Source organism: Anabrus simplex, chromosome 13, assembly GCF_040414725.1.
Source record: "Anabrus simplex isolate iqAnaSimp1 chromosome 13, ASM4041472v1, whole genome shotgun sequence".
Taxonomy (NCBI): Eukaryota; Metazoa; Arthropoda; class Insecta; order Orthoptera; family Tettigoniidae; genus Anabrus; species Anabrus simplex.
The window spans coordinates 99,450,648-99,473,996 of NC_090277.1; the positions used below are offsets into that span (position 1 = coordinate 99,450,648).

The 23,349-nt window shown below is 36.8% G+C and overlaps 1 protein-coding gene across 1 annotated transcript in view; it reads left to right on the forward strand.

The window, feature by feature from the left end:
* LOC136884936 (uncharacterized) overlaps nt 1–22,360 on the forward strand; it is a 76,608-nt gene extending 54,248 nt beyond the window's left edge. Inside the window, exons 11-13 of the mRNA XM_068230068.1 lie at nt 1,799–1,912; nt 16,588–16,671; nt 22,003–22,360. Of these exons, the coding sequence (XP_068086169.1) occupies nt 1,799–1,912; nt 16,588–16,671; nt 22,003–22,112 (308 nt within the window). The 3' untranslated portion in view covers nt 22,113–22,360. The remainder of the gene's footprint in view (nt 1–1,798; nt 1,913–16,587; nt 16,672–22,002) is intronic.
* The last annotated feature ends 989 nt before the right edge of the window (nt 22,361–23,349 follow it).

The following is a 23,349-nucleotide window of genomic DNA, read 5'->3' on the forward strand; positions in this document are numbered from 1 at the left end:
TTCAGATTGTTGTCTAACCTATATTTTTCGGCGGGAATCGCTTGTGCGGTTGCGGTGAATGAAGCCTACAATGTTGCTGCCTTCAAATAGCAGATTGTTGTTTAATGGGAGGATTAGCACCTTTCTGACATCTCGTGTAACCTATTCATTTCTACATTGCTCTCAGGTAAGCGAATATAAGTTTTCGAGCTTTTATTTATTGGAGTAGTCATTGATAAGTTTATTATCTTCCATAGATAATATTTACAAGCAAGTTTGCATTTGGCAAATAGTGGGTTCGAACCTCACTGTTGGTAGCCCTGAAGATGGTTTTCCATTGTTTCCCATTTTCTCATCAGGCAAATGCTGGGGCTGTATCTTAATTAAAGCCACGGCTTTTTCCTACCTACTCCTAGGTCTTTCGTATCCCATCATTGGCATAAGACCTATCTGTGTCGGTGCGATGTAAAACATATTGATAAAAAGAAAATCTGAATTCAACTGAAGACTCATTGAAGCTATGTACCTGTTCCACAGATGATGCTTTGTAAGAATGTTGAAAAGGAAGTACTGATAAAGTATTCACAATGCGATCGTTTCCTGAAAGCTGTTGTAACTGGTAAATACAATCATCTGTCAGCCTTTTCTTAAAACACCTTGTCTCAATAAGAAATAGGGATTAAAATGTACGGAGCTGTCACAGATACACAATGAACTGCATTTCTGCAGCACGTAACGCCTGAGAGAATGTTCTGAAATATCGGAGGGTGTGGTCTCTGGAATGAGTACAGCTAAAACTAAGAAAAGAAAACCGAGCTCGATAGCTGCCGCTTAAGTGCGGCCAGTATCCAGTATTCGGGAGATAGTGGGTTCGAAACCCACTGTCGGCAGCCCTGAAAATGGTTTTCCATTGTTTCCCATTTTCACACCAAGCAAATGCTGGGGCTGTACCTTAAGGCCACGGCCGCTTCCTTTCCACTCCTAGCTCTTTCTTGTCCCATCGTCACCATAAGACCTGTCTGGGTCAGAGCGACGTAAAGCAACTTGTAAGAAAAAAAAAGGAAAAAGAAAGAGGAGAATCAGAATTGTTGACAGGGAAAAATGTAACCATCACTTTATCCTAAACTTTTAACTATGGTTAAAATTCATGAAATTAAATCTGCATTTGGAGGGCACTAAAAAAAATACACCAGGTGCCACGTTGGAAAGGCCTGTTTTATATAATGTCTCTAAAAGCTGTGTTTACATTGAAAATTTTTAAAAAATATTATACTGTATCTCCTTGTGCACTCCTTGTTTGTTGTAGGTCCAAAAATGTTTAACAACTTTCGAGCTAGGTTGTGATTTAGCTTTCCATTACATATTGTGGTTGCTACAGTAGTTTACATATCAAAGACCTGAATAAATGCAGCCGACCTTGACTCTTGGATTGGTGTGATCTTGCTTTTCTTTCTCGCAGAACATGCAAGCGAGTTTTGTTGTAACTCACTCCTTTGTTACCTGTGTAACTTCTCGTAAACTAGTCGAACCAGAACCGTTTCAGTGACAGATGGCCCTTAAATCAAAACAAAGAAAGAAAGAAAGAAAGAAAGGAACATCTTCACAAATGGAACTCTGTTGTCATGTGAACAGTCATATATTTCTTGTTGACATATGATGAGCTTTTCTCCTGATTCCCAAGTATAGCAGTGGAGCGACCATCAACATCTGTTCGGAGGACAGTTCTTGGTGTGTTTTCTAAGGATGAGAGTTTGTTGTTTTTTCGCATTACAGAGAACTATTCATTTTCCTAATGTTGTTTTCTTAATTTCTTTGGCAGAATTTGATGATGAATATGAAGATGAGGAAATTGAAGATGATGAAGTTGAAGATTATGAGATGGAGACAAGTCTTGCTGAACAAAGGAAACCTGCTGCCAAAGAGTCTCCCGATGGTAAGTATTTTCTTAAGTTATGACCAGGGTTGCCATGTTTAGAAATATATATCCTTTAAGTTTTCCACTTTGTTGAAAGCACAGTGGAACCTCGATTCTCCGTTTTTGGATGGACCCCAGAAAAGAAAAGCATACAACATGGGAAAACGGAAAATCCGGGAACGAATGAACCATCAACAGTTTGGCTAAACATCACAAAAATGAAATATGTATACTTATAATCTTACAAACACCCTTAAACCAAACCAAACTACAGTCTCAATGGGCCTTCCGCCTATCAAGCGACTGCTGCTTGGTCCGAAGGCCTGCAGATTACAAGGTGACGCATAGTCAGTGTGACAAATCCTCTCGGCCATTCTTCCTAGCACTCTAGACCGGGTTCGCCATCTCAGCTTTAAATAGCTCCTCAATTAAAGTTAATCGTAGAATGAGTAAACCTGGAACCAGCCTTCATGTAGAGGTAAAAATGCCTGACCTGGCTGGGAATCGAACCCGGGCCTCCGGGTGAGAGGTGGGCAAGTTAGACCGTGGGGCCGGCTTCGAACATTAATTACCAGTACGTGACTTAGAAATCTCAAACTTTACATTCAGTTTTACCGGGGAAACTTTGTCAATTTCCTCTGAAAACTTCTTTCAGTTCAGCAACTTTGATCAGCCAAACTCTTCAAAAAATCTTAATACCCGTAACGTCAAGACAAACAGTAAATGACCACAAGTAGTTTTTAATTTTCTAATCTAATAAAATAAAGCACATTAGATACAAAAGCACCCAACATGATGGTGAAATCCTTTTTTTTGAATATTCGATTGTAATTTGGTGTAGTCAGTTTATGGAAATCTTGTACTGCGTAAATTAGGCCTACATCGACTTCTAAAAGTTATGTTGAACTCGAGAATATGGTTTCAAATGTAAGTGTCGATTCTCAAGTTCTCAAATGCATTATATTCAATTCTGCCCATCACTAATCAGAATCAAATTGGAAAGAGAAAAAATATAATTAACACTTCCGAAATTACGGTTATTCGCAACTTTGAGCTCAGCTGGAAAGCACGCTCGCTTACAAGTCGGTACGAGTGCAGAATGTTACACATTTTTTAAATGTAACGTGTGCAAATAAAACGACTGTGGTTTTTTAAACATTTTAACACAAAAATGTGAAATTCCCATCTTATATTACGACCAAAACAGCAATAGGCAATCCCAAAACCTCCCATTGCTTTATGTATATAAGGTGCAACATATGTTCTGGTCTCAATAACATAATTGTATACGATAATATTAAAATACAAAATTTGTGTTACTTAAGAAGGAGCAGTTTCGATTCCTGCCTGAAAGCCCAGTGACTATACAGTGCCCTGAGGGAAGTGCCCAAAACCTGTTCGGAGATACACTTGAAAGTTTTTTTTAAAAATTATACATCTAACCCTGGATATAATGTAGACGTTTTGCAAGTACGAACATTTGAAGAAACTTCTTTTGTCTTCAGGTATAGCTGTCGAAATGTGCTCTGTCTCCTTCCAATTGTTGTGGACACACTCTGCTTTATGATTTCCTAGGATTCTCTAAACAATACCATCCAAATGCGATGCTAAGATGGTCCCATATGAAAGTTCACCGCCAATCGCTTCTCCAGTATAGTTCTTCCTCAAATTACCACAATGACGGGATGTTAACACCATGATCCGTACTTATGCCGTAGCCGTCCTTTCGTGAGATACAGTTTCTTGAAAAATGCGTGATCGAGGATTAAGCGTTGATGGGACTGGAATTTCTCGACGGTTGATCTGGAAAATCATTTCTTTGAGGAACGGATAATGTGGGATTTTTACAACGTGATTTAATTAGGATGCTCGCAGGACCACGTAATTTGACGAATAATACGGGAAAACATAGTTTCTGGGAACGTATAATCAAGATTCTACTGTAATGCAAGATTCATAAATATTAGAATATACCTGAAAAAGAAGACATTTTATTTGTAACCTCGCGGTATACAAATACACACTTTTACATTTAGGAAGGGAATGCTAATCAATTTCAAAATCAAAGTTCAGATCATGACAATCAAAAGAAAGGATTTGGAAATTTGAAGTCCTAACAGAAGTGGTGGTGATTATAACTATTTTAAACCACGAGGGGTCACGTCAAAATATTTACGTAATGGATCACGCAGAGTCATTTTGACTGGGGAGTATAAAATACCAGTTTTTGTTGCAAAATGCATTGTACCTTTACGGAAAAAAATGTCTATGAAACGAAATACCACTTTTTCTTGCAAATCACATTGTATTGTGTAAGAAAAATATATCCATGAAACAAAATGCACAGCAAAACACATTATATTATTAAAGAAAAGTATATCAATGAAACAAAATACCAGTTTTTAATACAAAACAAATTGTATCATGAAAGAAAAATATATCCGTGAAACTAAATACCGGTTTTTGTAGCAAAAAACATTTTTTAAGAGAAATATATCCATGAAACTCACAAAACGCTTCTATACTGACAACAAAGACTGTGCAAGGTGAACGTCAGGAGTCACGCACGGTGGAAACTACCAGGCTTACAGAAAAAGCTTTCCACTGCTTCACTGGTGATGGAAGTGGGGAACAGCGAACATAAGCGCGTGTAGTGGAAGGGTCCATTGAAATGTACAGGAAGGGATGAAACTCTATACCATGAAACTATTTCGAAAGAATAAAAAATGTATGGGCCTGGTCTAAAAGACCATGACGCGACCTCTCGCAGGTTAACACGTTCCCTGCGGCAGTGAATTTCAATGACTTAATGTTACGTCGTATCGGCCCACCGGTGACCCGATGCTGCCTTTAGTTATTATCGGTTCGGGTCACCGGTGACCTGACGAATTTGACTTTGTTTACTCCCTAGTATGACATCCTAAACCATGCATGTGCACTTGTTGTGTGCGTTATTGTTGAGGAGACATTCCAGCGTATTTACCTGTGCGACAGTGTTCCGATTCAACAATTGCGTGAAACAGAAATGACCCCGGAAATAATTGGGTCACCGGTGGGCCGATCAAAACTAGCAGTATGCCTCGATCCTTTACTTCAATTGGAACACTATGTTGCCATTAGTTAACAGAAATTCGTAACTAGGACGTAGTTACTTACTTCGCAATTCTGGGAAGTTCGCACCGACGGATAAGAGTAACATGTTTCGGGGCACATGGTGACCCGAACCGCACGGAACTTAATATAGGCCCACCCCAGTGCTGTCCTAACCCTCTTTCTTTTCCGTGCTGCCGGTGTGTCAGAATGTGAAAGCTCCATACCTAAAAAAGGACGTGAAATTGCTTGTAAATATTATATACGGAAGATAGTAAATATGTCAATAACTATTCCAATAACTCCAATAACCTCTATTGGCTTTCCTAAGAGCAATGTAGAAAGCAGATATCAGAAGGGTGGTACTCCTTAAACAACAGTCTACGATCTGCGGACAGCAACATCTTAGGCTTCATTCACCGTAACCGCGCTAAGCGATTCCCGCGTAAAAATATAGGTCAGACAACAATCGGGACTCAGGGTGACCCGATGCGATATGAACGGAAGATGAAAAAAACTTCCTTCGGGTCACCGGTGGGCCGATCAAAACTAGCAGTATGCCTCGATCCTTTGCTTCAATTGGAACACTATGTTGCCATTAGTTAACGGAAATTCGTAACTAGGACGTAGTTACTTACTTCGCAATTCTGGGAAGTTCGCACCGACGGATAAGAGTAACATGTTTCGGGGCACATGGTGACCCGAACCGCACGGAACGTGTTAAGAGGATCTGCAACTGGGCATCCATTCTCTATTAACACTAATCAGAAGCAAAATGAAAGTGGTCCAACACTTAAAAAAGTGAAGGTATTGGCAAAGAAAGGGAAGGGCCACGTAGGGTGTGAAAATGAAGGACCTCCCTCGTGAGTGCTGTTAGGGTTGGAAAACATGTCTAAGAGAATAAGCTACAAAACTCATTTATTTAAAATTACAAGTTTAAAACGTAGATTGGAAGATGAAGTGTATCACAGTTGCAAATGAAAATGTCTTATCTCATGGATATACATTTTTAATTGACTCAGAAGATTTTGGAGGAACATTACATTTAAATTACAAAAGGGTTAGGAAATTGGCTTGTCACTTTGAAAATGAAGATGGAAGTAGTACGAATAACTACTGCTTTCATGAAATTCCTGTAAAAAATTTACACTAATGGATATCAGCAGGGAAACTCCTTCAAAAATTGATTATCGGTAAATTAAGTTAAATCATTACACCGAAAAGCAGAGAGGGCTTACCCAGAGACAGGGCTGGAGTTCCAGATGACACATCCGATGTACAAGAGACCCAAATAAGTGAGCAAGGCCACACTACGATGCGTTTGCAGCGGGAAACAAGAGTTAGCGTTAAAATTAATGGCAAATGAGAGGAATGAGGAAAATCAAAGATTGAAAGTAACACGAATAGAAGAATTTAACAGCTAGGCACAGCAACATAAATACTGATACGACACATATGTTACACTACAGTAATTAATTAGTAAATAAATAAATAAATAAATATTACTTTGTACAGTAGAGGGGACAGCAGTGAGATAAAAACAGAAAGGAAAAGATGGAGGAAAGGAGCTAGGTTGAGTTAAGGAAGAGAAGATTCAAGGAGGAATACAAAGAAAAATGTTCCAAGTTCCTGTCAGAAGATAAGGAGTTACGAAGGATAGGAATTCTAATGAATCAAGTTCTTTGAACAAGAGACAGGCGGGATATGAAACAGGAATGGATGGATTTACTCTGGTTTTGTGATTATGGATATGTAGGGTAAAGGATACAGCTTCAGGAGAATGAAATAAACCGTTAACTGCATTGTATAGGAATTTAAGGTCGCCTATTTTCCTGCGAGTAGATAGCGGGCAAAGGGTAATTTTCCCAGTATCTGATTACTGCTCAAATCTCAACAGTCAGATATTCTGGCTCTAACATTGACTCAGAAGAATGACTGTACTCGATAAGCATGGCTAAGATTATTGGGTGAAGAGGTAGACCAAGTGGGAGACAGGAATTCAATAATCTGTAGGATGCAAGATACATAGTAGGCCCTGAGGGCGTGATGTCAGTAATGTCGGACAATCTATACAGCATTCCCAGGAGTGATATTGTGATCTTTAGTGTATGGGGGACAAATAACATTTTGTTTCAATGAAGCCGCTGCTAACATGGAGAACAGATGCTGTCTGCTGGATTTTATTAGCATTTCCTTTAATGCTGGACCAGCACCCAACTAAAGGTGCTCCTCTGCCCGAAGCTGTTGGCCTCATTTGAGAGTCGGGTTATTTACCACAGTAGAGTAAAATAATATATTATTATTGGTCCACCTTTTCAATACAAAATGAAAATTACATAGGGACTAGTTTCGACCTAGTAATAGGTCATCATCAGCCTGAAGTAAGTCAAAGATCGAAGAAAACATAAACAATGTAAACACAAGTACAGTCTCTTTAAAGGTACATACCAAGTGGGAAGTTGAGTAGAGATATATGAAAAATAATAACTCATCCAAATTGACGAAGCACTGAGCGGAATTTATGTAAAGTTCGGTGCGCCGTATATTATAAAAGACCACTGTGCACTAAATGATGCAATAAAGAAGAATAGTAGGTTGAATGCTGGCTTCTTCTTAGCTGTTGTATAATCGAAGAAATTTACGTCGTGTTTTATAAGGTATTGATAGACGTCAAAATACATGGATGTTGGAAGGCTCTTCAGTTTTTTTTTGAACATGGCAATAGTTGCGTGTGGAGGCTTAGGAAACCAGAGAAGCGTTATATTATGTTAAAAAATAGAGATCCTTAAAAAAGTCCCGTGCGTTGTATAAATTGTGGAAATGGAAATCGAAAAAACTTGGTTCTTAAGCGATAATGTTGTTCATTCAGAGATCGATTGAAAATAAAGAATCGTAACATAGTCTTCTCAAGATGTTCATAAACCAGAATTAATAGATGATGCGAAGTATGATGCTAGGAGAAAGCTCTTCTGCTTCTGGAATCTTGAAGGACGATGGATGTTTCACGAGGTGGAGCAACATATATGGAGTTAAATAAAGGTGGAAATAAATTCGCAGTTCAATGCGGACCATAAATTTGATTCTGAAAAAAAGACAGTAAGATTTTCTTTTTTTTTTAATATGTCAAAAGGAAAACTCAAGCGTGATGTGATGAGCTGAAGAGAGAAATAAATAAAAAAATCCTTTGATCCTTACCTACCTTCGTTTCTCTCTTCAGATAAAAAATAAATAAAAGAATAAAAAAAAAAATCCGTTGATCCTTACCTACCTCCGTTTCACTCTTCAGCTAAAAAAAAAAAAAAACTCAGACCTTTATTTTCCTTCCTTCACCTCATAAAAAAAAAAAAAAAAATTTCCTTTGATCCTTACCTACCTCCGTTTCTCTCTTCAGCTAAAAAATAAAATATAAAAAATAAAAAATAAAAAAATTATATATTCTTCTCCTGCCTTCATTTTTCTTCCCTCACCTCCTCAAAATTTCCTTTGATCCTTTCCTACCTCCGTTTCTCTCTTCAGCTCATCACATCACGCTTGAGTTTTCCTTTTGACATATTAAAAAAAAAAAAAAAAAAGAAGAAAATCTTACTGTCTTTTATTCAGAATCAAATTTATGGTCCGCATTGAACTGCGAATTTATTTCCACCTTTATTTAACTCCATATATGTTGCTCCACCTCGTGAAACATCCATCGTCCTTCAAGATTCCAGAAGCAGAAGAGCTTTCTCCTAGCATCATACTTCGCATCATCTATTAATTCTGGTTTATGAACATCTTGAGAAGACTATGTTACGATTCTTTATTTTCAATCGATCTCTGAATGAACAACATTATCGCTTAAGAACCAAGTTTTTTCGATTTCCATTTCCACAATTTATACAACGCACGGGACTTTTTTAAGGATCTCTATTTTTTAACATAATATAACGCTTCTCTGGTTTCCTAAGCCTCCACACGCAACTATTGCCATGTTCAAAAAAAACTGAAGAGCCTTCCAACATCCATGTATTTTGACGTCTATCAATACCTTATAAAACACGACGTAAATTTCTTCGATTATACAACAGCTAAGAAGAAGCCAGCATTCAACCTACTATTCTTCTTTATTGCATCATTTAGTGCACAGTGGTCTTTTATAATATACGGCGCACCGAACTTTACATAAATTCCGCTCAGTGCTTCGTCAATTTGGATGAGTTATTATTTTTCATATATCTCTACTCAACTTCCCACTTGGTATGTACCTTTAAAGAGACTGTACTTGTGTTTACATTGTTTATGTTTTCTTCGATCTTTGACTTACTTCAGGCTGATGATGACCTATTACTAGGTCGAAACTAGTCCCTATGTAATTTTCATTTTGTATTGAAAAGGTGGACCAATAATAATATATTATTTTACTCTATTGTAATCACAGTTCAATACGGATCTATCATTATGAAACTTATTTCTTTTAATTACTTAGCCAACCAGGCAAAACGTAAAGCCTATTTATACTTAGGTTTAAAAGTTAAAATAGCCAAATTAGGCAAGGATATCGAGTTTCTTAAACAATGTATTACGTATAATTTGACACCTAATTTTCTCAAAGGCAACTTAAAAAGATTTCGACCTTCGCCTCACATTGCTAAGACCCAAATTAAAACGAACAAAATTTGGCTAAAAGAAGAAATTAAATTCCTATACAAGAAAAAATCTTTCTTAAATCATAGATTATATGAAACTCACCTCGTAGCTGCAAATTCACTTTCAAGTGTTCAATGGAATTTATTTCAATCTCTAATTGATAATAGACTTTTCAACATATTAGCTAAGAAACAGAAAACCTTAGATAAGAAACTTAGTATACTAAAAGGTTCTAAATCTAATAACACCCTTGCTACTAATAATAGAAATTCCTCTAGCACAATGATTCAATTTCATCCACCAATTATTAATTTATCCAATGTTCCTCTGAATGATGACGATAATTCAATTTTAGCCAAAGGTCCTAATCATAATTGGCCTAATCTTAATAAACTTGACAGCTCTACTACTATGATCTTAGAATCTGAACTAGCCATCAGTAAATTACCTCTCGAAAAACAGGATGAAGTTAGGTTCGAAGTTAAACGTAAAATTAACGACATTCTTAACTCAAGTACGAACTCCAACATCCCTAGCGACATTAAAGAATCATTCATTGATCAAAAGCGATTACGCGCTCTCAAAAAGAAGATTTCTGATAATAATCTTATTGTCACTAAGGCCGATAAAGGCAATACCACTGTTATAATGGAAAGAAACAATTATATTAATAAGACTAAAGAATTCTTTTCTGATAGTTCGTTCACTGTTGTTAAAAAAGACCCTACTCAAAAAATCCAACGCCTTCTTAAACAAACTCTTAAAAATACTTCATTCCTTTTAACTGAACAAGAAAAAACTAAATTTATTAGCATGAATCCAAGTCTTCCAACCGCTAAAGCCCTTCCTAAGATACACAAACCCGGCATCCCTATCCGCCCGATCATCAATTACAGACCAAGTCCTCTTTATAATGCTTCTCAATTCATTCAAAAGTTTCTAAGAAGATATTATCATTTTTTGTCTAAAAAATCTATTAAAAATACTACAGAATTGATCGAGAATCTTAATAACTTTCATATCCAACCTAACCATTCCCTTCACTCTTTTGACGTTGTTAATATGTATCCTAGTATTCAAACCTCTAAATTATACCCTATAATTGAAAACAATTTAGGCAAATACAGTCACCTAAGTGCTTTAGAAATACAAGACTTTATGTCTATCCTGAAATTGGTTTTAAACAATAACTATTTCACTTTCGACGGTATTATCTACCAGCAGGAAGGTTTGGCCATGGGATCGCCGGCTTCGGGCATCCTAGCTGAAATCTACTTAGATTTTTTAGAACATACTAAAATTGATAATAATAATAACTTCATTAATATTCTTTTTTGGGCTAGATATGTTGATGATACTTTGGTTATTCTAGATGAAAGCACAACAGACGCAGCTTCTACTCTTATCAGCCTTAATAATATCGACCCACACATAAAATTTACGCTCGAATCTGAATCTGAACAAAGAATAAATTTTTTAGACTTAACCATCATTAGGCATCTATATTCCTTAAAATTCAACATCTTCAGAAAGCCTACCCAAACATCTTCCACTATTCATCAAGTTTCCTATCATCCACAAATCCATAAAAGAGCTGCTTATAATAGTATGGTTCATCGAGCCTATACGGTCCCAATGTCAGAATGTGATCTTAAAAAAGAATTGAACAATATCCGTATGATCGCAAAACTCAATGGTTACAATAGTTCTTTCATTGAAAGTATTATCAATAAATACAAACATCGTCCTTTAACCACTCTGAAAAAAGAAAAACCAAAAATTTCTTCATTTTCTACCTTCACGTTCAATAAAGATATTTACAAGGTCACTAACGTTTTTAAAAAACATGATGTTAAAATCTCCTTCAAAACCAACAATAATAACGCTAATGTCTTACACAACTCATCATCTATTAATAGAACTGACCCTTTTTCAAAATCTGGTGTATATAGGTTCAAATGCAACAGCTGCAATTCTTCTTATATCGGACAAACAGGAAGAAACTTTAAAATACGATACCTTGAACATGTCAATGCCCAAAAACACAATAAATTTTCTGCAGTTGGTCAGCACATGAATGATTGTAATCATAAATTTACTGACATTAAACAAGATATGACAATTCTCAAAATTATGAATAAAGGACCCCTCCTTAACATAACAGAGAATTGCTTTATAAATTTAGACCAATATTTCAATCCCAATTTCAATCTCAATGACATTTCCGAAAAATCAAACATTCTTTTTGACCTGCTAATTCAACTTTTCAGACAATCAAAATCTAATATTAAAGGTCCGATTGTTCATTCTATTTTTAGCACTTTTCTTAATCATTCTTCCATATTCCCACATCCCTCAGCCCCACCTTAAAAAAAAAAAAAAAAAAAAAAATTCTCAGACCTTTATTTTCCTTCCTTCACCTCAAAAAAAAAATTCTCAGACCTTTATTTTCCTTCCTTCACCTCAAAAAAAAAAATCCTTTGATCCTTACCTACCTTCGTTTCTCTCTTCAGCTAAATAAATAAAAAAATCCTTTGATCCTTACCTACCTTCGTTTCTCTCTTCAGATAAAAAATAAATAAAAGAATAAAAAAAAAATCCGTTGATCCTTACCTACCTCCGTTTCACTCTTCAGCTTAAAAAAAAAAAAAAAACTCAGACCTTTATTTTCCTTCCTTCACCTCATAAAAAAAAAAATTTCCTTTGATCCTTACCTACCTCCGTTTCTCTCTTCAGCTAAAAAATAAAATATAAAAAATAATAAAAAATAAAAAAAATATATATTCTTCTCCTGCCTTCATTTTTCTTCCCTCACCTCCTCAAAATTTCCTTTGATCCTTTCCTACCTCCGTTTCTCTCTTCAGCTCATCACATCACGCTTGAGTTTTCCTTTTGACATATTAAAAAAAAAAAAAGAAGAAAATCTTACTGTCTTTTATTCAGAATCAAATTTATGGTCCGCATTGAACTGCGAATTTATTTCCACCTTTATTTAACTCCATATATGTTGCTCCACCTCGTGAAACATCCATCGTCCTTCAAGATTCCAGAAGCAGAAGAGCTTTCTCCTAGCATCATACTTCGCATCATCTATTAATTCTGGTTTATGAACATCTTGAGAAGACTATGTTACGATTCTTTATTTTCAATCGATCTCTGAATGAACAACATTATCGCTTAAGAACCAAGTTTTTTCGATTTCCATTTCCACAATTTATACAACGCACGGGACTTTTTTAAGGATCTCTATTTTTTAACATAATATAACGCTTCTCTGGTTTCCTAAGCCTCCACACGCAACTATTGCCATGTTCAAAAAAAACTGAAGAGCCTTCCAACATCCATGTATTTTGACGTCTATCAATACCTTATAAAACACGACATAAATTTCTTCGATTATACAACAGCTAAGAAGAAGCCAGCATTCAACCTACTATTCTTCTTTATTGCATCATTTAGTGCACAGTGGTCTTTTATAATATACGGCGCACCGAACTTTACATAAATTCCGCTCAGTGCTTCGTCAATTTGGATGAGTTATTATTTTTCATATATCTCTACTCAACTTCCCACTTGGTATGTACCTTTAAAGAGACTGTACTTGTGTTTACATTGTTTATGTTTTCTTCGATCTTTGACTTACTTCAGGCTGATGATGACCTATTACTAGGTCGAAACTAGTCCCTATGTAATTTTCATTTTGTATTGAAAAGGTGGACCAATAATAATATATTATTTTACTCTATTGTAATCACAGTTCAATACGGATCTATCATTATGAAACTTATTTCTTTTAATTATTTACCACAGCCCAACACTACATTGAGTCACTGGCTATACAGTCTACTCTTATCTGTAATAGGCAAACATGGCCAGGCAATGTCCAGAATATAATTTATAAATAATTTAGACATTAATTGTAACTTTCTGACTATCAGAATGTTGGCCCGGAGGGTAGGAAAGGTGGTAGTATACAATTTCTAATCACTAGATGCGAACCAAGAGTCTGGATTCAATTTCAAATCTCTCCACAATGTTCATATGGAGTGAGGGCATATGACACTCTTGATGATGATTCGTCCGACAGATGGGGGCGTAAAGCATTGAGCAAACCCGTTGTGTTATTCTACAGGAGTAGGCTATATGCCAGCACTGGTTTTCACCCTCTCCCTTCTTACTATCATATCATTCATTTCACTTCACTAACTCCTCTGATGAGGTTGATGTCAGGAAGAGCATCCAGTCATAAAAACTTGTTACAGAGATTCATCTTACTTCATACTCAACCCTGCTATAAAGATTCACCTCACTTCATACTCGACCTTGTAGAGAAACGGGTCAAGGGTTGTACTGTACATAAATACCGGATAATCCCAAGTACCACCCGCCCTTGAATAAGACCCGCACCCTATATTTTAAAGGACAATTTTTAATTTTTTTATTATTTCACTAAGATTTATTTACATTATTTTCTACAGAACAAGAATGTAATTTCACTACGTTTGTTTCACAAATTTAAAATAGTTTCAGACAGTTTTTAAGTGCCCTCAAAATAATACCCAATAAATTGTTTAAAACACACACAGAAAATGTTATCAATCACAGAATGACAGTCAACACTTCATTCATCATCAGAAGTACCAACTTCGGAGCTTTCACTATCACTTTCCCACCCAACATCGTCTTCGCTGCCATCCATAGCTTTAGAAATACTGCTCTTCTGGAAACCTTTCCGGGCGAGGTCACCAGAGATATGATCCCACGCCGTCTTTACCTATGAACAAAGCAGTTGAACTTCAGGGCGCTTAATATGACAAGTTGGCGTCAGTGCATGACTGTCTGCTGTCACCCACTCTGTATATAGCTGTTTCAAGATTTGCTTTGAGCGGACGGTTTACACAGATATCCAACAGCTGTAACATTGACGCCAGTCCGCACGAATGGTTGCTAGATCGGTTTTTGCGTCCTTGATTTGCTTATTCACAGCTTCTGTTGTGTGACCACGGTAGCTGTCCATAACAAACAATGCACTAGGATGATGTTGCTAAACACATTTCAGCCATTCTTCCACTAGTAGACTGTCCATCCAGTCGGAGTCCTGAATTCTGATGATAACACCAGCAGGTAGAATTTCTTTCGAAAGCGTCTTTCTCTTTAAGACAACGTACGGTGGAAGTTTAGTTCCATCAGCAAGTATACATAACATTACTTGTACACCTGTTTTTCATTACCACCTATTCTGATGGTAACACTTTTTGACTCCTTAACACTCACAGTACTGACCAATGACATTTCAAAATAGACGGGCGTCTGATCTGAATTTCCCAATTTGAAAAAACAGATACAAATTTTTCTTTCACAACCGAATTATATGGTACTGGAAGGAAAAGTTTTTCTTCATGGTCAGCAGGAACAAGCTGTGAAATTGTGGTACACCTTCTAATGCTCTGTTTATTTCCCTTGTAGAAATTTGTGATTTACCGTTGGCTTGCTTTAAACTCTGGTGTAGAAAGTTCTTTTGTGATTTCTAATGCTTTTAATTGGTACATTTTGATAGACACGCCATATCCAAATTCACATCTTTCTGTCATGTATTTGTACAGAATTCTTTCAATTTCAGGAAATTGTGCACTCCGCCGGTGGAAAGCTCTATGATCACCATTACTGTTTAAAAGAAAATCTATCTTCTTTCTCAAATCTCTAATAAAAGATTCATCTATATCTTATTTCCTACCAGCAGCACAATTTCCAGTAATTTCAGCTTCCCTTATAACTTTCAGTTTTTCACCAACAGTAAAAGACTGCAAACGCTTTGTTGAATTTGTGTTTACTCTAAGAACGTGAGACTCTAGACCGACTGCGACCGAGCACTTATCGTAAAAGAAAAGCGAAAGTGTGTTTGGGGTTGTTGTTGCCAAGTCACGGTGACCACGAGTGTGCCGATGTTTGATATCAGGGTTGTTCCATGTATGTGTATGTTTAGTCCTCAGCCCGAAGGCTGGTTGGATCCTCAACAGCTTTGCCATCAGCTGTCATATATGGCCTAGGCATCACTGAAGAGGCGTACTAGGGAAATGAGGAGTGAGGTAGTTTCCCGTTGCTTTCCTCACGAGCCAGAAGTGACCATTACATATCAGTCTGCCAAGCCCACTGAAATGTGTGCACCAACCAACCCTATGAGCAATATTTTCACACCATTCATAGCAGGGACTGGCTGCAGAAGGAATGGCATTACTAGCATCACTCATACCTCAGTCACTTTCATTTTCTCAAAGCCAAGGATAAAGCCGAGACAGATCAATGAAAGTAACAAAATTGCTCTAGCCCATACCAGAAGACATAGTGCACTGTAAACACTAGGTCCCGCCAGCAAAGGCGCGGTTGTTCCATACATAGAAATAATTTTACTGAGCTTATAAACTACAGCCGACTTTCAGGAAAGTTTTTTGTTAGCTGCTTTACGTCGCACCGACACAGATAGGTCTTATGGCGACGATGGGACAGGGAGGGGCTAGGAGTGGGAAGGAAGCGGCCGTGGCCTTAATTAAGGTACAGCCCCAGCATTTGCCTGGTGTGAAAATGGGAAACCACGGAAAACCATACATTTATATTATAGAACAAATCTCCATTATCACATGAAATACATAAGAGAGAACAATACGGTGCACACATGTCCACTTGTTATTTTCAAATAAATGCTAACAAACTAAAATACACTAAAAATCGTAACATTCCCTACGATGCGTGAAGTATCATGCCGTGAAATGAAAGACTTGAATAAGACCCGCACCCAAATTTAAGAAACATTTTTTCAAAAAATATGTGTGGGTGGTATTTCAGAATTATACGGTACATACATACATAATTAGTAACTTTCTTCCTTTCGTGTTTCTTTCCTTGTGCGGTATGTTACTAATGTTCGTAACCCCGTATGCTAAATAAATATTGATACTACTTTCTCTATTTCCTATTTATTTTAGGAACACCTGATGTGATTTTCATTCCCGAAGTTAAAATAGAGGATAGCTCAGAAGATGATGGTGTTGCAGATTATGTTTTGACAAGTAAGTTCTTCACATTGGGTGCATAATGAAATTTCCATTTGTGCTTCCTAGTCAGTAAGATCATAGTCCATCCTTCTCAGTAACATTCATATCTTTTATTAATGGTGTCTCTTCAGATTTAATCATTATAACAACACCATGTACATGTTCCCTCCATAATTTAGCTTTACTCTTGGAACACCAAAATAATTTGTTAGCAGCAGTCTTTGAAATTAAATTTGTTTGGTAATGCAACGCTATACTTTAAAGTATAAGAATTATCCTATTTCCTACCCTTTCCTCTCTGACCAGGCTTGCCTGTTAATGGCCCTTTTAAGGGCCCCTAAAATACTTTGATACACCAATAATTTTTAGATCTATTGACAGCCAGTACTAGTCTCTTGAATTATACAGTGCCTCAGAAACTGCAATTGAACTCTTCTTCGAGAATTTTCTCCATACTACATTTGAATACGTATTTGATTCTGGACTTCTTCCCATACAGTGCTCTCTAACGCTTATGTCTTACGACTGTTCTTGATCCACGACTTCTTCATGATTGACACGCAGTGCTGATCCTTAAAATAAAACAGTGCCTTATAAACTGCAACTGATAAATATGTATTTGATTTTAGACTTTTTTCATAACGTGTTGTAGTGCTTCATAGACTGCATCTGACAGTATAATCTAAACTTCATATTTTTACCTGTGCATCTTCTTTGTGATTGACTATATTTCAACGCACAGTACTCCCTAAATATTTTAGTGTTTCACTAACAGCAACCTACAAAATTCTTTATACTTCGCAATTTACAACCTGTGACAATAAAGTTCGGTGAATGAAGTCAGAACGGTCGATCCGGCAACACTGGTGACACACAACGCTGCACCTGCGTAGCAGCAGGTTTTGACCACCTGCTCCCAACGTTGTTCAGTTGAACATCGTGTGTGTGCCGTGTAAGACCACTTTGACACAGTGCGTGTTTAGTGCATTGGTTCTAAACTGCAAACAGGAACATGAACGACCAAAAGATCAATGAACAGTTTTGTTTTAAGCTTGGCAAGACACCGAAAGAAACGCATGCGATGCTGGTACATGTTTATAAAGATCAAGCACAGTCATTGATGTGTGTGTACGAGTGGTTCGCCTGTTTTAGAGGAGGCCGGGAAAGTGTTTCTGACAACCCCCGTAGCGGAAGACCGCCGACCGCCGTCAGGGACGAAAACATTGAGAAGGTGAGGACATTAATAATGAACGATCGGCAATTAACTGTGCGCATGATAGCGGATGAACTGCAGATTAACCGTGCATCCGTGCGACACATCGTTGCCCAGAAGTTAGGGAAGAGGAAAACGTGTTCTCGTCTTGTGCCACATTACTTGACTGACGATCAGAAGCAGGCACGTTTAGAGGCTTCACAGGATTTTGTCGAAACGGCAGATGCGATACCAAATTTCTTGAACTGTATTGTCACTGAGGATGAAACCTCGTGTCTCAGGTACGACCCTGAAACGAAATGGCAAAGCATGGAATGGCGTTCTCCGGGATCCCCTTGTCAGAAAAAGGTCAGAGCCAAAAAGTCACGCATCAAAACGATGCTCATCACCTTTTTCTATAGTCTAGGCATTAAAAATTAAAAATTATAAATTTACCAATATGTATTCCAATATTCCGGTAAATAAAATTCTCAGGATTATCAAAACAAATCTTTTAAAGCATAGTAACCTAAGCAAATGCGAAATAGATAACTTTATCAGTTTGTTAGAATTTGTACTTAACAATAACTATTTCACTTTCAGTAATAGTTTATACCACCAAAAGGACCTAGCGATGGGCGACCCAATCTCTGGGCATTCTAGCCAATATTTTTATGGATGATTTTGAAAATAACAAAATAATCAATAATATCAGTCGTCTTCAATTATGGTTAAGATATGTTGATGACACTTTTGCCATTATAGATACACAGAAAAATGATGCAGTATACTAGCATCCCTTAATGAGCTTGACAATGACGACAAATTCACTAAGGAAGACGAAGTCAATGGTACTTTAAACTTCTTAGATTTATATGTTTTAAGAGAGGATAATAAGCCCATTTTTCAATATATAGAAAACCTTCTTATGCTCCCATCACTATAAGAAACGATTCATCACATCCGCAATCTCATAAACAGGCTGCATTTTTTAGTCTTGTCCAGAGACCATTAAGGATTCCGCTTTCAACTGAAAATCGCAGGAAACAACTAAATTACATCAAGGATTTTGCCAGGATTAATGGCTCTAATCCCTCGATAATTAATAAAATCATCAACAAGATAAAATTAAAAACTGCAACCAAATTGGTTCCGGACAAGCCTAAGAAGACAAAATATGCCACCCTTACCTATACAAACTCAGGCTTATTTCATGTTACTAACACCTAAAGAAATACGACATCAATATCGCTTATAGAACCCGATGCATGAACCGTAACATATTTTTCAACTCTAATACAGTTAACACCAAATATGATAAATTCGAACTCTCGTATCTATAGACTCAAATGTACCCATTGCGGCTTTTCTTATAGCGGGCAAACTGGACGTAGCTTTTTGACCAGATACCTTGAACATTATAACGCTTCAAAACATAAAAAATATTCCGCCATGAGCACCCATATGGAAGAGACTGGTCACAGTTTTACGTCAATTGAAAAAGACCTTCAAATCATAAAATACGTTAATAAAAGTAAACTGATGACAGGGTTTGGGAACATTTACATATCCTTAGACCAGCATTTTAATGGAAATAAAAATTTAAATGATTCTTCAAAAATTAAAAGCCCAATAATCAAGAAAATTCCAGAACTACTCTCTCTTTTCAATATCAACAAAAATAGTTTTATGAGCATCTTTAATTATAAAACCGCTAACAACATTCTTCCTATAACAACAGCTACTATTTCACCACCCCTTCACTCTACATCCCCCCCACATACGTCAGACCCGCCCAAGGAATCGGCCGCCCCTTCTTCTCACATGTCTCACTCCCCGCCTCTACGTATAAAACACTAGAAGCAGTAATAGAGCTACCCACCAGTCTGCTACACGCAGCCAACGTTAGTGGACATCTCATACCAGTCCCAGGGGTAAGCTTCCGTTTATAGTTTTTCTTTCCTTTTCATTTTCTTCTGGTTTCAACGTAACTTCATTCCACATTTTTCTGTCTTTTCAGATTCAAACTCTATTTTGAGCCAGAATATGCTTTCTGTCTTATAAGGATTGCTAAAACTCTCCCCACATTCAAGTTTCATCGCCTCTTCTTAATGAGTTTATATAATAAACTTCTAGTTTTATTTGCTAGCGTGTATATATTGACTAGCTTAACTGGTATTTTTCTGACAGCAAGATTGCACTTATCTTCTGAATTTTGCTTCTGCTGAAGTTCAAGTTATACGTCAAATTTAGTTTGTCCAATGTTATGTGCCTTTGACTAGTTCAACTTGGACTCGTGGCAAGACAATGAACTCTATTTTAACCTTTTTTTATGAATTCAAAGGAACTTTCATCCTCTAATTCCACGGATTGCCATCGTTAATATACTCCATGATGAATTTTGCTTTTAACTTGCATATATTGTTACAACCTCAAGTCTAATGTTTTTGTTGTATTGATCATTGATTATCACTTTTTATTACGACATGGTTCATTTTTAATATGATGATAACATTCTCTGTATTTTAAGCTCAGTTTTTGTTGCATTAACGGCTGATTATGTTCGCTATGTCGAATAAAACATGTCCCAATATTAGATAGTTTATAATTATATTATAATTCAGTGAGTACACATTGTAAAGGAGTGTAGCAGAAGAGCCTACCCTGGAGATTGGTTTGATTTTCTTGAGGCCAATACAGAGGCTCTAGAATGGATAACATCTTTGGACATTAAAATATAATGTACTTACTTTCTTGTTTCTGTATATATTTATATGCCATACGATAAATGTGGTGAATGGGAAGATTGAAGAATGTGGATTGAAAATAAGTGTAGAAAAGAGTAAAACCCTTGTTATGACGAGAGGGGAGAAAGAAGGGAAAGGTCAGATTAGACTTGCAGACAAGCCCCTGGAAGTAGTGGAAACTTTTAAATACCTGGGGAGTGAATTAATGGAGAATGCTCGACTGGATGCTGAGATTAGTAAAAGGATTCAAGCTGGAAGTTGTTTCTATCATAGTGTAAGAAATATGTTATGGGACAAAGATGTGCCAATGGAAGCAAAGGATACTATGTACAAGATGTATTACGTACCCATAACAACTTACGGAGCAGAAACTTGGACAATGACAAAGAAGGATGAGAGTCGAATACAGGCAGCTGAAATGAAATTCTTGAGGAGTATGATACAGAAGAGTAGACGAGACAAAATAAGGAATGAGAAAATCCGGGAAGAAATTGGAGTGGAAAAAATGAATGATAGAATAGAGAAGAGCCGACTAAGATGGTTTGGGCACATAAAGCGAATGAGCGACGAAAGAATGCCAAAAAAGGTGATGGAAATGCAAGTCCAAGGAAGGAGAGGCCGTGGATGACCACGATTGAGATGGAAGGATACCATCCAACGCAGCATTATAGAAAGAAACCTGGACTGGGACACAGTGTTGGAGGAGGAGTGGTGGAAAGACCGAAGAAAGTGGAGAGGAACCATATTTGCCCCTACCCGGCTACAGCTGGATAAAGGGAAATGATGATGATGATGATGATGACGATAAATAATAATAATAATTCAGTGAGTGTATTGTAATGTATTAAATAGGTGGTTATAAATAAAAGAATTTTAAAATTTTAATTATCATCTTCAATACGGTTTTAATATGAGATTAATTACATGTAAGTTAAGGCATTTCTACCTGAGGGAACAACGTTGAATGCTGTATGGTACATTGAAATTTTGACCTATTTCATGAAACATCTATGCGGGGTACGACCCCAGTACACGCAACAAGGCTCATGGTTCTTTTGTCCATGACCACACTCGCCCACACAGCCAATATCGTCAAACAGTTCATAGCAAGAAAAGGGGCTGGTGCAACTTAAACATCCTCCATACTCGCCCATACTCAATCCGAAGTTGTTATATTAATAAAAACCACCTTTCCAATACATAATAGTCCCTTATATTTAGGATAAAACCATTAAGCAGATATAATAATAATAATAATAATAATATTCCTCTGCATTTTACTTTCCCCTGCATCCTTGCATATTCCCTCAATTTCCCCCTCCTCCCCCCCGCCACTCCTTTTATAATTATTATTTACAATTTTCTTTCCATTCTATGTTGTCTGTCATTTTTGTCTCTTGTCAACAGGTGAAGGACTCTTGGAACATGATTCTGCTCACGATTCAGACATAGAGACAATCGCTGATTCTTCAGATGGAGACATCACTTACGTAGTAGTTCTCGATGAGATGATATAGTGCGGACCTTCAACGGAGGATGGACTTGATCTAAAATGAAAGAGAACATGAATGCTGGTGCCAAGCAGCAGCAAGAGAACAACGGATGTACTCAGAAGAAGTTTGTCGCAGAGTCTATCACTGGATCGGGGGAACAAGGTGGAGGAGCTTTGCCAGCATGGAAGCACATGGCAAAGAGCAAGTTTTTTTGAAACTTGCAGCCTCCCCTCTGCACATGTGCCTACCATCCATGATGGTGGCATATACAGTGAAATCTCGTTACAACGATACTGCACGTACGTGGAAAAAAGTTTTTGTTGTAGAGGGATTTATTTATTTATTTATTTATTTATTTATTTATTTATTTATTTATTTATTTATTTATTTATTTATTTATTTATTTATTTATTTATTTCCTCCATTGGACCACTCTAGCCAACTTTTTTAGTTTCCTGTCAGCCCAGTTCTTCTTTATTCTCTCTGATCTTATCCTCCTTTCTTCATTGGAAATCACCCTTCCTATTGTCTGTTTGTTGATTCTGATTTGCAGTCTGGTTTGTTTGTCTGTGAGTTTCGTGATTTTCTCGGTTTTGTTTCTTAGGTCTTCCACTGTAATTTGTAGTTCATCCATATCTTCCTTGATTTCTGTAATCCACTTAATGTTGCACTTACTATTCCATCATTTTTCTATTATTTTCCTGATGATTCTGTTCTCTGGTGTCTTGATTTGATGTCCAAAAAATGAAATGCGTTTCTTCCTGATTGAGCTCATTATTGGTTCTCTTTCCTTGTAGACTGTTTCATTAGAAGCTATTCTCCAGTGTCCATCTTTTTGGTGCATGTTCTAATGATTCTTCTCTCTATCTTGAGTATTTTGTCTATTTGTGCAGTGTTAGTTGTTTTGAAGATGGTTTTGCTTGCGTATGTTATTTCTGGTTGAATGACTGTTTTGTAATGTTTTAATTTTGTTGCTATTGACAGGCCTTTTGTGTTGTAGGTATTCTTGGTGACATATTGTGCTCTGGTCAGTTTATTTATTCTGTTATGCCATGCTGGCTTTTCATTGAAGTTATATGTTATGATTTCTCCCAGATATTTAAATTTATCTACAGTTTTGATTTCTTGGTTTCCTATGGCAATTTTATTTATGAGTGGTGGGTCAGTAAACATGATTACTGTCTTTTCAAAAGATATTCCAAGACCAATTTTCTGTGCTATTTCCTGTAATGATATAACTTGTCTGGTTTCCTGAATATTG